The sequence below is a fragment of the Crocodylus siamensis genome, chromosome 1, assembly GCF_052110815.1.
Source record: "Crocodylus siamensis isolate JL-2025a chromosome 1, ASM5211081v1, whole genome shotgun sequence".
NCBI classification, from domain to species: Eukaryota; Metazoa; Chordata; order Crocodylia; family Crocodylidae; genus Crocodylus; species Crocodylus siamensis.
The window spans coordinates 173,840,588-173,855,002 of NC_143395.1; the positions used below are offsets into that span (position 1 = coordinate 173,840,588).

At 51.7% G+C, this 14,415-nt stretch overlaps 1 protein-coding gene across 2 annotated transcripts in view; it reads right to left on the reverse strand.

Annotated features, from left to right (window-relative positions):
* Window positions 1-14,415, reverse strand: part of FLVCR1 (FLVCR choline and heme transporter 1) — a 39,062-nt gene that overhangs the window by 5,989 nt on the left and 18,658 nt on the right. Inside the window, exons 8-9 of one of the 2 annotated variants that reach the window (XM_090049137.1) lie at window positions 14,220-14,331; window positions 6,172-6,752 (exon numbers count right to left, since the gene is read on the reverse strand). In XM_090049137.1, coding sequence (XP_089905263.1) covers window positions 6,742-6,752; window positions 14,220-14,331 — 123 coding nt within the window. In that variant the 3' untranslated portion in view covers window positions 6,172-6,741. Of the gene's footprint in view, window positions 1-6,171; window positions 6,753-14,219; window positions 14,332-14,415 lie in introns of those variants that run through there. The other variant, XM_090049129.1, reaches the window with a different exon arrangement.

A 14,415-nucleotide genomic window follows, 5' to 3' on the forward strand; every position in this document is an offset into this window, starting at 1 on the left:
TTTACACTATACTGTAGTCTATTAAGTGTGCAATAGCATTATGTCTAAAAAAACAATGTACATACCTTAATTAAAAAATACTTTATTGCTAAAATATGCTAACCATCATCTGAGCCTTCAGCGAGTCATAATCTTTTAGCTGGTGGACGGTCTTGCCTCGATGTTGATGGCTGCTGACTGATCAGGGTGGTGGTTGCTGAAGGCTGGGGTGGCTATGGCAATTTCTTAAAATAAGACAACAATGAAGTTTGCCGCATAGATTGACTCTTCCTTTCACGAAAGATTTCTCTGTAGCATGCGATGCTGTTTGATAGCATTTTACCCACAGTAGAACTTCTTTCAAAATTGGAGTCAATCCTCTCAAACCCTGCCGCTGCTTCATCAACTAAGTTTATGTAATATTCTAAATCCTTTGTTGTCATTTCAACAATGTTCACAGCATCTTCACCAGGAGTAAAAAACGCAATATCTGCGAAGCGCAATAAAGCGAAGCGCAATAAAACGAGGTATGCCTGTATAGATCTCATACCTTTCTATTTTGTAGAGGGGCCACATACAACATTCATTTCTAGTGGTAGAACATTTCATGTCTGCAACCACCCCCCTTTCCACCTTCCTGAAACCAGGGTGATCCTGATCTGAGGAAAACATAGACTGCTCCAAGTCCTTGTTCCCAGGGAGACTAACAGCAGGGCAAAGCCCCCATCTGCTTCTCACACTGGGAGCTCTGGAGTGAGGCAGACAGGGGCTCACAGCTCTACTCCACCTGCTCAGCTCCTGGTGCCTGGGAACCAAGCAGAGGGAGCAGCAAGACAGAGTCCCCCTACTTCTCACTTTGGAAACAGTGATTTTTGCTCTGGGAGAAAAATCTGGAATGTCTACACACTTGTGGTTTCTACCAGGAGAGTAGCAATTCTCCCAGGAGAACATGAACATGCGTACATCATTACTAGAAGAATCTACTTCCATGTCCCCTCTGAGCATTCAGTGTTCAGAAACATTATATTGAACATGACAGCTATTTGAAGTCAACTACCAAGAAATGAACAGAATAAGGAGCTATTAAGAGATAATATTCAGTTGTCAACACCAAGCTGATCAGATTAGAAGGCATTACTCATCTTCAGAGCAACTCAGAATGCATTCAACATTTTTTAAACTGTATTAAAAAAATGAAGTCTGAAAAACTGAAACAAGTGACACTGCCACATGTCCCAAGTTTGGACAGGGGACAAAGGACTCCAGGTATGTTCAGGTAAGATTTCTGCAGTTCAGTTGCTCCATTCAAAACAAAGCATCATAGTTTTTATACCTGAAAAATCAAGGAACGACCCACTGTGGTCTAAGACTCAGAATGGGCCCAAGGGGAACTGCCATATCCTTAATGCGAGCTGACTAGCTGTGACACTACATAAATCACTTCACCCAAGACGCACTGGTTTCCTCCCACATGTACAGCACAATTTCCTGGAGTTTACATTCTATTATTAATCCAAAACACTTTTGGCAATAAAGGAGTAAAGAGCACTGCCTCACTTAGAAGCTAATTTTACAGAATGAGCCCATATATGGGCCCAGAAATGGGCAATCCAGTTTCTGATTTTGTTTTGTAGAATTTACTTTTGACCAAGGAAGTAAATGCAACCTGTGTTTCTCTGCCTCAAGCCAGAAAGCGGAAGAAAGGCTTTATGGGTCACAGTCATTTCCTGTTTCCTCTTGAAGCTATTTTCAAACTGAGCTCTATTTAATTATCAGATTTTGTTACAACCCACATTTCAGGGATCCTGGTTTCTCTGTTTAAAAATCACAAATTCTCTCATTTTAAAACACACATGTACAAAAAAGTAAATTCTCCAATTAACCACCCCCCAAATCCATGTATTTCTGTGATTAAAATGAAATGCCACAAGAGAAGAAGAGGAAGAGACAGAGACACTGGTAGGCTTCCAAATTACTTTAAAATTGTAGATATAGCAATAAAACATTGTGTTCAACAGATACCTATATATGTCTATACAGGTATCAGCTGAACACGTTTTATTGATGTATCTACACTTGGGCGACTGGTGCCATCTTATGGGGGGGGGTGTTGTTGAGGACAATCCCAAGCCCACTCCCTGGATTCCCTCAAGCTCGCCTAACCAGGGAATGCAGCCTGTCAGGAGGTGAAACCGTGCTCTCAGCGAGGTGCACGTGCACCCCCTATGCATCGCCACTATATCACCACTACGGGTGCATCCACACATGCAAGCACATGTGCTTGCAGCAGCTCAAAGAGAAGCAGTGCAAATTTGAGCCAGGGCTTTTTGCCTCAGTGCATGTGCTCAGACATGAACTTTGTTGTGGAGCAAACTGTGCCACTTGGGGCAAAATAACCCTGCCTGGCTCCTCCTGGATCTACAGCCAGAGGGAGCTCAAGCCCAGGGCCAGCACCTGTGCTGTCCCCAGCAGTATAAAAAGCTGCCCTGTCCTGACCCCATCTGTACAAAAAGCTGCCCTGGCAAGCAGCTCAGAAGCTTCTGGGAGAGGAGCCTCCAGGAGGAAGTTGGCCATACCCCTCCCTGTCCCAGGCTGCTGCTGCTGTGGCTGGTTGCTGCAAGTCTGGTCTCAGAAGCTCCTAGGCCCCTTCCTGCCTTTGGCTACTATTAGCTACTGGCTTGGTCTCAGAGCTCTTGAAGTTGGCTGCACCCCTTCTTGCCTTGGGCAGCTGCTGCTGCTGCTGCTCCCCGGGGGTGAGGGGAAGGGGAAGGAATCTTCTGCTGCACACTGCTACCCCTTCAGGGAGGGGCCCACTGCACTGCACCCCAGCTTCTACACCCCTGTTCTGGTCTACTGCCCAGCCTGCTGCCAAGCTGCGGTCGGGAGACAGCCTGGGGAGGGAGCCTGTGCTGCTTGTGGGCCCCTCCCCCACCATCACTGCTGAAGCCTAAAGGAACCCTGCCTGCCCCAGCTCCCTTGGCAGGCCGCCCCCACCTTCACCTCCACTTTCACCAGAAGCACACCCCAAGTGGCTGAACTAGACCGCTCCTACCATCATTGCTGCTGCTGCCCCTCTCAGGAGACGCAGAGATTCCCTGCTGCACCACCTGACACTGCACCTGCACTGGATCACTTCCTAATTGTCTGACTGTTCCTACCCTCCCCTGCATCTGATCCTGATTTGTCTTCCTGTCTACTGCTCTGCTGCTGCAGGACTGGCTGGAGGCCTGAGGGGCTTCTGGACAGATCTTCCACAAACAAAGTCCCTCCACTGCTCCAACCACCTTTTACACCTGCCTCAGCAACCTTCCCTGGGTCTTTTTTTTTGCCCTTCTGTGGTAACTCCTGTGGTCCACTCCCCCTTACGTGGTGGTTGTTGTGTGGCTGAGAGTCAGCTCGAGTTTCCCCAGCCCTTGTGTGAGCTTTCCCCCTCTCTTCGCCCCCCCATTCTCGAAACACAGGCCTCCCGATTCTTTTTTTCCTGTGGGGCTGTGGCTCAGTGAGCTTTGACCTCCTTCCTCACTATCTCCCCTTTCTACCCCCACAACTCCAGCCTGCCCCTACTAGGATTCACCAGGCCTGCGGGATATTTTGTTTTTCTTCATCGTCTTCTCTGCCCTCATGTGAAACGACGGCAGGGGAGGAACCTTCGGGTGGGGGGAAGGGGCAGATGCCCCCACAGAGCTTCCTGCAGGCCCCACTACAGAGATGGATCCCAGCCAAGCCCCCAAGGGGGGACAGGCCCTTGCGGCCTCCACCCTGGAAGCAGAGTCCAACCAACCTCCTCCAGGGAGGAAGAAGCCTGCAACCTCCACTGCAGGGGCAAGTGGGACTCTGGTAGGGAACCACCAGGGCCAGGGAGTTACCCCTGGCCAGGCCCTCTCCCCCCACCCCCGGAGTAGTTTCCAGGCCCCTTCTCCCAACAACAGGGACAAAGGGCAGTGGGAAGGGCTCCTCTTCAGCCTCCTCCACAGCTGGAGGTGGGAAGGGCAAGGGCCCTGCCCCAAAGCCTAGACCCCCCTGCACCTGAGGGGACCAGGTGCACTACACCAGCCAGCACACCCACTCAACCCATCCCTAGCCCTAGCTCCGGCCCCGCCAACATGGCCCTCCAAGGGGGGAACTGCAGCTATACACAGGCAGCTGTAGGGAGACCCAAAGCCAGGGGGCCTGGACCCTCCACTGCCAGCCCTTCCAACTCGAGCAGTGGGGCCCCCTTTCCGGCACTCACCCACAGACATGGGGTGAAGTGCCAACTGCCCAGGCAGGAGAACCTGCACTTTGAGATCTGGATGCAGGCCCTGGCTCAGGTAGTGGGGGCCTCCAAGATTGTGGCAGCCTCCCACTTTCATGGCAAAGTGGTCTTTTTCCTTGTCTCGAAGGCCACCGCACAAAAAGCGGTGGAGAGAAGGCTCGTGGTGGAGAGCGACTACGTCCCCCTCGAGCCTCTCGACCAGGGTGGTCCTCAGCTCCATCCCTCCCTATATCCCTAATTGGGGCCCTACTGCCCCAGCTCCAAACCCTGGGGACAGTTATCTCCCTGGTGGTGGCCCTCTCACTGGAGTGCCAAGACCCTGGCCTCTGCCACACGTGCTCTTTCCATCGTCATGATCCAGGTGGCAGCGGAAGCGTGGCAGGAGGCTGAGGGGTGCCTGGTAATTCCTTATCAGGGGGCCTTGGTAAGGATTTTCTATATGCTGGGGGACCTGCGGTGCTTCCAGTGCTGTGCCCCAGGACACTCGCATCATGAGTGCCCCATAAGCCACCAGGCAGGGAGGGCATCTGTGTGTCCCACTGGAAAAAGGGGTGCCCTTACCACCCTCAGGCCCCCCTGGTACCCCAGCCACAACTATGAGCCTACCTGTGAGCTCAAGGGACCCCACCCCACAGCCAAGTCTAGTGGAGTCCCAGGAAGGGCACCAGCAACCAGGGGGAGAGAGGGAGCAGGGCCCCTCTGCCCCTAGTCATACCCCCATTGTGGCTGCCCCACCCCCGCAACCCTTACACCTTCTCCTGCTGGAGCCTGTCCACCTGAGGACCACCCCATGGCAGAGTGGGTGCAGGTCCCCTCCAGGCATAAAGGCAAGAAGAAAGCCTGGGCACAGCTGAAGCCCCCAGACATGGCGAACTCCTCTCGTCCTCCCAAGACCACGACACAAGGGGAAGGAGTGGCCCAGCCTCCAGGGGCCTCCCCAGCTGTACCTGACACCCCACCCTTGGGAAAGAATAAATGGGTGATCCCCACGGAGCAGGTTCAGAAGGCGACGGAAGAGCCCTCTGAGCTCCAGGACCAGGAGGACAACGCCTGAGAACCAGCAGTCCCAGCGGTCCCCAGGGATGAGCTACTTGCATTTCCTGACCACGCCTACACCCGTCAGTCCGCCAGCAAGGTACAGCTACCCCTGGACCGCCGGGCAGATTTCAGCAGTGTCCTCACCACTGTGACGGTGCTGGCAGGGGAAGGCAAGGGGCCCAAAAGCTGCAACACCCAGATCTATAGGCAGGCCCAGAGTTTCATAGAGGCCCTCTATGCATATGGGAGGGTGCTACATGAACCCATGGGCCCCACACCAGGCGTTGAGATGTCTAAGGCCCCTGCTGAACCATCTACAGGTATACCTCGTTTTATTGCGCTTCGCAGATATTGCGTTTTTTTACAAATTGAAGGTTTGTGGCAACCCTGCGTCCAGCGAGTCTACCGGCGCCATTTTTCCAACAGCATTTGCTCACTTCGTGTCTCTGTGTCACATTTTGGTAATTCTCGCAATATTTCAAACTTTTTCATTATTATTATATTTGTTATGGTGATCTGTGATCTTTGATGTTACTATTGTAATTGTTTTGGGGCGCCACAAACCGCGCCCATGTAAGATGGTGAACTTAATCGATAAATGTTGTGTGTGTTCTCTGACTGCTCCACCGACCGGCCGTTCCCCCGTCTCTCTCTCTCTCTCTCCTCAGGCCTCCCTATTCCCTGAGACACAACAATATTGAAATTAGGCCAATTAATAACCCTACAATGGCCTCTAAATGTTCAAGTGACTTTCTACCAGCAAAAAGATTACGACTTGCTGAAGGCTCAGATGATGGTTAGCATTTTTTAGCAATAAAGTATTTTTTAATTAAGGTATGTACATTGTTTTTTTAGACATAATGCTATTGCACACTTAATAGACTACAGTATAGTGTAAACATAACTTTTATATGCACTGGGAAACCAAAAAAATTCGTGTGACTCGCTTTATTGCAGTATTCGCTTTATTGCAGTGGTCTGGAACCGAACCCGCAATATCTCCGAGGTATGCCTGTACTCCACACCCCCAGCCATGAGATCATTTAACATTGTGACCCTCAACGTCCACAGCTGCAGGAAGGGTCTCCAGAGGTGCCAGGTACTCTCCTTCCTTCAGGGGTGGGCGTGGGTACCCATGGTATTCTTGCAGAAAATCCTGATGACTCCACTGATGAACCAGATTGGCAGCTGGAGTAGGGAGGCAGGGTCTTTTGTAGTCACCTCTCAGCCACCTCATCTGGGGTGGCCACCCTGTTCTTCCTAGGCCTGCAGCTGGAGGTTCTCCAGGACGTTCAGGTGGTGCCAGACCACCTGCTGCACCTCCAGGTCTGGGTGCAGGGGCTGGTCCTGAACGTACTGAATTTGTAATGCCCTTGTGAAGGACCTGGAGTTGGCGGATTTCTTCTGCCAGGCAGCCACATACATCGGCACCCTCAATCCTCACGCGTGCCTGGTTCTTGGCGGGGACTTTAACGTAATCCTAGACACGCAAGACCAGTCAGACAAGGAGTGGAACCAGGCACCCATCTCTGGAGTCCCGCCAGGACCTCAGGGGGCACAGGCAGGATGTATAAGCAGTGCCAGAGTATGGACAGAACCAGCTGGTTCAGCACCAGCTCTCTCCCACGCAGGGAGAGACATCACAGGAGCCCTGCCCATGCCCAGAGCTGCTCTACCACCCTTGCCTCCAGCTAGTGCCGGTTTTCTGGCAGGGAGGGGTCCGAGACACTCAAGTAGAGCAGCGAGCCCATGCCCCAGCGGATCCAGCGGAGTGTGGGTGGGAATGAGCCCACCCACTACCCACCGCCAGGCCAAAACTCTTGACCCAGTTGACCTGGGCAGAGGAGGCCAGCAAGTACAATGCCTGGCAGGCCGCTACCTTCACCAGCTTGCTTGAGTCCTGGACCATGAGGACTACATTGTTAGCATACGCTGACAGGACCAGATGCATTCTGTCTTCAGGCCCTGCAGTGACTGCTATACGATGTTAGCAGCCACACAGCATGGGCACAATTTCCTCTGTCACTTCCAGGGGCTCCAGTATGACTGGCAGCTCCTCAGCTTGTGGGGCTTCTCCCTACAGGACCTGCAAGGGCTGCCAGATTTCTACCAGGACCTCCTCCAGGCCTGGAGGCTGGTCTCCATCTCCAGGTCCCCCGCAACAGTTGCCCAGGATGCCAACCTGCTCTGGAACCCCCAGCTGGACATGCCGATGGCAGAGGTGTACCCGCTGCGACAGAGGTTGATCCTGGCTGGTGTCACCCGTATTGGAGACCTCCTGGACTACGATAGGCAAGAGAGGGCAGACCCCTCTGCACTGGCCCAGCTCACGGTTCTACTCACGAGACACGAAACCTGCTGTCCGGTCCAGGAAATGAAATCTACCCTACTTCCCAACACCCTTGCCTTTGTTGACCAGGGCCTGCATGGCTGTGGTCCCCGCCCACCTATATCCTCCAGCCCACCAGAATTTGTGGTGGGACCAGGGCCTCACCCAGCTTCATGGTGCTCCCTGCTCCACCACCTGAGCCGGCTGGAAGACACCAAACCAGTCTGCTTTTCCACCATCCATCGCCATCACCCCTACACACTTGTGTGCCTCATTGTCCATCATGCCGCCCTTGCATCCTGCCCAGATACCAAGTGGTGAGACCTGCTTGGTGAGGGCATGGCTGAGGCACCTCAGTGGCTGAGTCTATACTCCACCCTCATCCCACAAGCCACTGCAGACCTCAACTGGTGGTTCCTCCGTGGAGCCGTCGCCACGGGTGTGTATGTGGCAAGCTTCACAGACCCTCCTGCGGGCAAAGGGAGACCCTGGTGTACTTGACCTTTGAGTGCGCCATGCTGCAGCCCCTCCACCTCCAGAGCCTCTTGATGTTCTGGTTGAATTTCACCTCCCCCCCCCCCACACACCTTTTTGTTTTTGGTCACCCCATCTGCGGCCCCACCAAGTCCTGGGACCTCCTGGTCAACCTCCTCCTGGCCCTGGCTAAGTGGGCCCTGTACTTGACCAGGAAGGAGGCTCTGGCCGGAAAACTCTCTGGAGACTGCGGGGCTGCTTTCCTCTCATTTGTCCATGCATGTCTCCAGGCGGAGCACCAGTGGACAGTGCCCACTGGCTCCCTGGATGCCTTTGAGGTGGGTGCAGCCCAGGGGGCTCTGCTCGGTGTCCCCCTCAGGTGCACTTATTTTCACATTTTGACCCTATCCCAGGGATGCAGTATCGGACAAGGGGGAAGCCTCGTCCAGAGGCAGACCCCAGGCAAAAGTAAAAGAAGAAAAAAAAAAAAATTTACCTGTTACAGGGGTCTGGAGAAGCAAGGAGGCATGCCAGGGAAAACTGCCTGAGCAATTTATCAGCTGTGCCCATCTCCAGATGGAACCGGGTGACATCACGAGAAGGCGATACCCGATGAAGATAAAAATCGACCCCAAGAGCATGAGAAGAGGGACGCCGAGTGCTGGAGGAGCGGCGGGGAACCACCGGGTGGAACACATCCAGCCACTGCAGTTGGCAGTGGCAGCAGAAGCTGTGAGAGATCCCTGCGCCAGGGAAGACCAGCGGGGATTAAAGGGGCCATCAATGAGGCCGGAAACGGCAACAGCAAGAGCCAGCGAGGGAGCTGGAGGCAGCGGGTGCCGCGCTCCCTGGGCAGAGGCAGATCCTGGAGGGGATGAGAGAAACCCTGGCTGGGGTGAAGGCGCAGGTCCCAATGAGCATTAGGAGCGAGGGGAGCACAGGCCTCTCCCTGTGGTTGCTCCTCTTCTCTTTATCTCGTTTCTCTTGCAGTCTTGTCCTTAGTTCTTTTCTTTCACTTTGGGTTGTTCCCGGGGCATGGGATTTTCTGGTGGCGAGTGTACCATTTGTGTTTTTCTTTTTCTTGGTCTGATCTATTTTAGTTCCCTGCCTACAGCAGGTTAGCTTAGTACACCATACCAAGTTGAGGGAATTAGAGACCCTGTGAGAACGCAGCAACAACTGACAGCATCCATCATAGAATGCGCAGGGTGTTGAAAGGGACAACTCCAAAGGCAGAATGTCACCAGACCCTTTGGGTCTGGCCCATCCGTGAGAGAGGATACATAGGAACCAAGGAAGATCCTGAGGCTCATCTCAAAGGTTGGCATATGGCCGGGGTGTAGGAGAAGTTGGAGCCCCATGGACATCCGCCAGGATGCATGACAACTCTGGAGGCATCCTCAAAGGGGACTGCCTTCACTGAAAGACCATCCGAAGTTGTGGCAGGCTAGTTTGGGGGATATCCTGCAAGTAAAATCGAGGAATCCTCTGGGGTCTACACGAGGTTCCTTGCCTAGGCAGCTGGTTTTGCTCGCCAAAGGCAGCATAGGAGCAAATCATCAAGCAGAGATGGGCACAGACCCACACGACACTCCTATCCTGTTTTTTTGCCTTTTTTGTCCCAGGAATTCTGTTGCATCATTGGCTCCACACAGTAAGGACTATTAGTTAGCTACGTAGGCCTTAGAGACCATGATACTTGAAGGATACAAATAGACAGGAGCTTCTAGGGCCCGGCCACTTGGTACCGGGGGATGCGCCAGTTGGACTGCTGCAGCAGCATCCCAAATCCGTTTTTAAAAATACCCTAAAATCCATGTTTTTCCACAATTAAAACAGAAGACCACTCTACACACACACACTCACACTCTCTCCTAGAGAGAGAGCAATCAGCTGGGCAATGCTTTATTGGTATATTTACAATGTTAAAGCAATGTGGAAGCCTACTAGTGTCTCTATCATCATGATAAAATAAATTCTAAATACCTATGTGTTGATGTATGCTTTTGGTTTTCTTCGCACATGATGGGTGTGTGATGGGGGGGGATGTGGTGTTTGCAGGAAGGGGGTGCGGGGAAGGTGGGTGGGGGTGTGTGGAGGGATGCGGGTTGGTGTGTAGGTCGGTATGGAGGGATTGCTGGGGGGACTGTGGGTGTGGGGGACCTTGTAGGGGGGCTGCTCAGGAGGGGTGGGTCCCCTGGCTCCCACACAGGGTGCAGCCCACCCACACAGCACATGGAATGCCCTCTCTCCCCCCAACAGGGCCCCAGCCTCCCTGCCCAGGGCCCATAACTTACTTTTAGCAGTGGGAGCGGGGCATTCCGAGCCATGGTGGCAGGACCTGGCACGGCATGCGGGGACCGCATGCCCTGCACGCTGGGTCCTGCTGGCCCTAGAGCAGCTCCTGCCACCCCGGCCAGGCCAGCTGAGCAGCCCCAGGACCATCAGGACCCATCTTGACACAGCACACAGGCCCAGTGTACTGTGCCAGGTCCTGCTGCCATGGGCCCAGCCCGGACACAGAGGGGCTGGACCTGGCTGGGCGCAGTGCGTGGTCCCCGCCTTTGCCCCGCTATGCCTGTGGGGGGTGGCGGCGTGTGGCAGGACCTGGACCAGCCCTGAGTGGCTCACTAGTCTGTCTTTGCACTGAAGCGGGTCACGTGGCTCTGGGAGACAAGGGTCCTGTGTACGCCTCCCGGAGCCCTGCAACCCACTCCAGTGCAAAGCCAGACTGGCAAGCCGCATGGGGCTGGGCCAGGTCCATACCCTCCACAGCACTGTGGACAACACCCCCTGCCACTCCCCAACACTCCCCGCCCCTCACCAATGAACCCCCTACCACACATACACTTACCTTGGACAGCGCTGGGGGCGGGAGGCAGCAGGAGAAGAAGAGAGACACTTTGGCTGACACCAGAGTGTCTCTTTCAGAAGACTGACTCTGGCATGGTCTGGGACCATGCCTTGCTCCTCTCTTTTGTGGAGCGGTTTTTTTAGACCCCGGCATATCCAAGGGTCTAATTTTCTCCCTGCGCTGCAAGTTTGCAGTGCAAGGAACCCTTTTTTTTGTTCCCACATGTACCTCTTGCCCAGCCTCATAGGGGTCTGAGATGGAGCAAGAGGCACATGCACGCTAATCTGGATGCTCCCTACAATTTTAAAGCAATTTTTAAGTCTACCAGCCTGCGTCCAGCCCCAACCCTCTCCACTTTCAGGGCCAGGCCTGCTCCTCTTTCCCCATCCCCCACCACACCACTTTTGGGCTGGGGCTGCTGAGACAGCCAATCAGAGTGCAAATAAAGCATTACAGACAGACAGACAAAGGCTTTTATATACACGTGCATTTAACCCCTGCCCCCTTCACTCACTAGGACATGGGTCCAGCTGCAGCTACCCCCCTCCCCTCCCCAATATGCCGGTGCCCTGCCCATGCCACTGCCCCTCACACCCAACCCACAACCCCCCCTGCCTCTGTTGGTGCCCCTCACTCCCCAACCACAGCGTCCTGCCCCCCAGCTCTGCCGGGGGGGGGGAGGGGGGCCAGCTGCCAGGCCTATAGCGCAAGGGACCCGGGTCCACAGCCCCATCCCCCACAGCTGCGCCCAAGCCCCGGGTGCTGCCTGTAGGAGGCAGCAGCTGCTGCAGCAGCACAGCAGAGTATGGAGCCTGGCTCCCCCCCTCCCCCATGACTGGAGCAGAGCCTATGGTGGGAAGGAGCAGGGGTGGGGTGGATGCAGTCTCCCCACTGTGGGCTTGGGCTCCCAGCCCCGCTGTCCTTCTCCCCGTGGCCTCACTAAGGGGGCCTCAATCCTCCCTGCAAGTAGCTACTCTCCAGGCTACCTAGTGGCAAATGTGCACGTGTACATGTGCACATACACAAAGCACACCCCCTGCTGATAGCCCTCCTCCAGCTCCTCCTAATCCCTTGCAGGCTGGAACTCTGCCAGCCTGAAAGGGAAAACCCACCATTTCCTGCATTTTTCTCCATAAAAAGGAGAAAATCCCGGTTTTACCAAGGCAAACAGAAAACCTGGATCCCTGCTAATGATATTAGCTTTTCAGAAATATACCAATACTAGTAGTTTTCAGATTTTAGCCCACTACTTTAGTGTTTACTTAAAGCAAATATGAAAAACTCTTCCAGCAGACATAAGTTTCCCAGGAGCTAAACAGTTGCTAGTAGCAGCAGATAATACTAAATCCAAATACCTCAAGCCCTTTTCTTACAGAAGCTGCAAGACATTTGTAGTTTACCTCCAAATTTGTACTTTGTGCTATTTTGTGAACTAAATGTATCTGTGCATTATGTGTTGTCTAGTTTTTTTTTGTATAGATCTCTTTAGTTACTCTATTCTAGGCCAGTGATCACCCCAAGCAGCTACTAGAGAGGGTCAAAACACTCAAAAAATTATTTTAATTTAGAAATCAAAAAAGCTGTGAAATTACTTGACTTACTACATACTTGCCTGTCTCTAAAACACTCTCATACACAGCATTTAAAGAATCACTCTGATTTATCAGGCAAACATTGTTAACCAACAATAGATTTTCCCATGCTAATATGTCATAAAAAAAAATTCATATCACTTTGTCATTATCTTCAAAGACAATCCCCCTGATATACCCAAAGTACTCTGGTGACATCTTTACTGTAGGGACATGAGGGAAGGAAACTCTAGAGAAGTGTCACCAAAACTTTAAGAACTTCCAGCCCTTCATCAAAGCAACTCTCGAATAATCCGTCCAGCAAATTTATTTCCTAGACACCATAGTGAAAGTTTGCAATGGCCACATCACCACCATATTGTAACAGAAACTAACTGACCAATACAGCCACTTTCATACCACCAGCTTTTATCCTAAACATACCACTTGATACATCATCTACAGCTAAGCTCTAAATTACACCAGTATCTGCTCTGATGTCACCAACCAAAATGAGCACCATAACAACATAATCCCAAAACTGTAGCCACTCAAACCAACAATGCCAAACTCAGACCTCAATCTTAGTTACAATAACATCAACCCCAAGATGAGGACAACAGACCTCCTCTGGTTGTCACCCCTGGTCCCCAGCTTCAATACATCATTAATGAACTCCAACCCTATCTGGAAAAGGACAACCAAAAGTAGCCATGGGTGACAAACTTGCCTTGGCTTAGCTTACAGACAACCCCCATACCTCAAAGAGCATCTCTCAAGTAACTGGTTGGTTACCCAAGTCACTCTCAACAAGGCACCAACCCTTCCAACAAACCCAGATGCATGCTGTGGCCTTTCATCAACACAGGCGACTTCATGATTGGACTAAATAACAGATTATAACATCCAATGCTCATTCACAGCATGTCTACCAATACCATATAGGCCATCACCTACCTACGGTACTGTCTGTATTGGACAGATAGGGCAATCCACATGTAAGAATGAATGAACACTAATCTGAACACCAGTAGCTCTAGAAAGATGCACAAGCCCGTGTCAGAACACTTTAACATCCCTGAACAGTCCATCATTTATCTCAAAGTAACTGTTCATAGAAAACAAACCTTTAAAAAACAAGCTTGAATGGGAAACTGTGGAGCAAGAAATCACAGGCTGACTGTGTTAAGTATAGTCTAAACAGGGATGCTGGAGTCTTATCTTCTCAACTTTTGGGACCCCTTTGTTCCTATGGGTCTATTGCTTGGTTGCTCCTCCCAGAAGTGCTCCCCCCTCCCTCCCTCCCTCCCTCATCTTTTCTTTCAAATCAGCCTTATTTATATGCTGCTCAGTGCGAGTCCTTTCACAGCATCAGGCTCAAGGAAGATTATGCTCTCTCTTTCTCTCTGCGTGAGTCTATAAGGTGCAAATCCACCCTGCCTTAAGATGACTTCACAACTTTATGCAGCCAAAGTTGACCAAATATCTGCAGTATTGTTCTTTGAATAAGGTATGTCCACAGTAAACATTAAAAGCTACTTTAATAAGGAATAGCTTTCATCCTTTGATGCACATCAGAAAACAATGCATCTAAATCTTATGCTTTGTTGGAGACATCCAACAACCACATATGAATTCATTACCTTACAACAGGACAATAAAATTTCTAAACAAGGCAGTCAATTAATTAAGGATGATTTGACAAACAAGATTAATTACCTGTTAAAATGATGCCGACAAAGATCCAAGCACAGAGGAAGAGGTTTCCTGTAAGAGGGCTATAGGCTGATGTGAGCTTTCCTTGAACCAGTGTAAAAAGAATCCCGAATATCTGTAAGAATTTCAGAGCATCAGTCTCATTTAAAGACATGTATTTTTTTCATTTATGAAAATTCAGATTAATATACTGGTCATA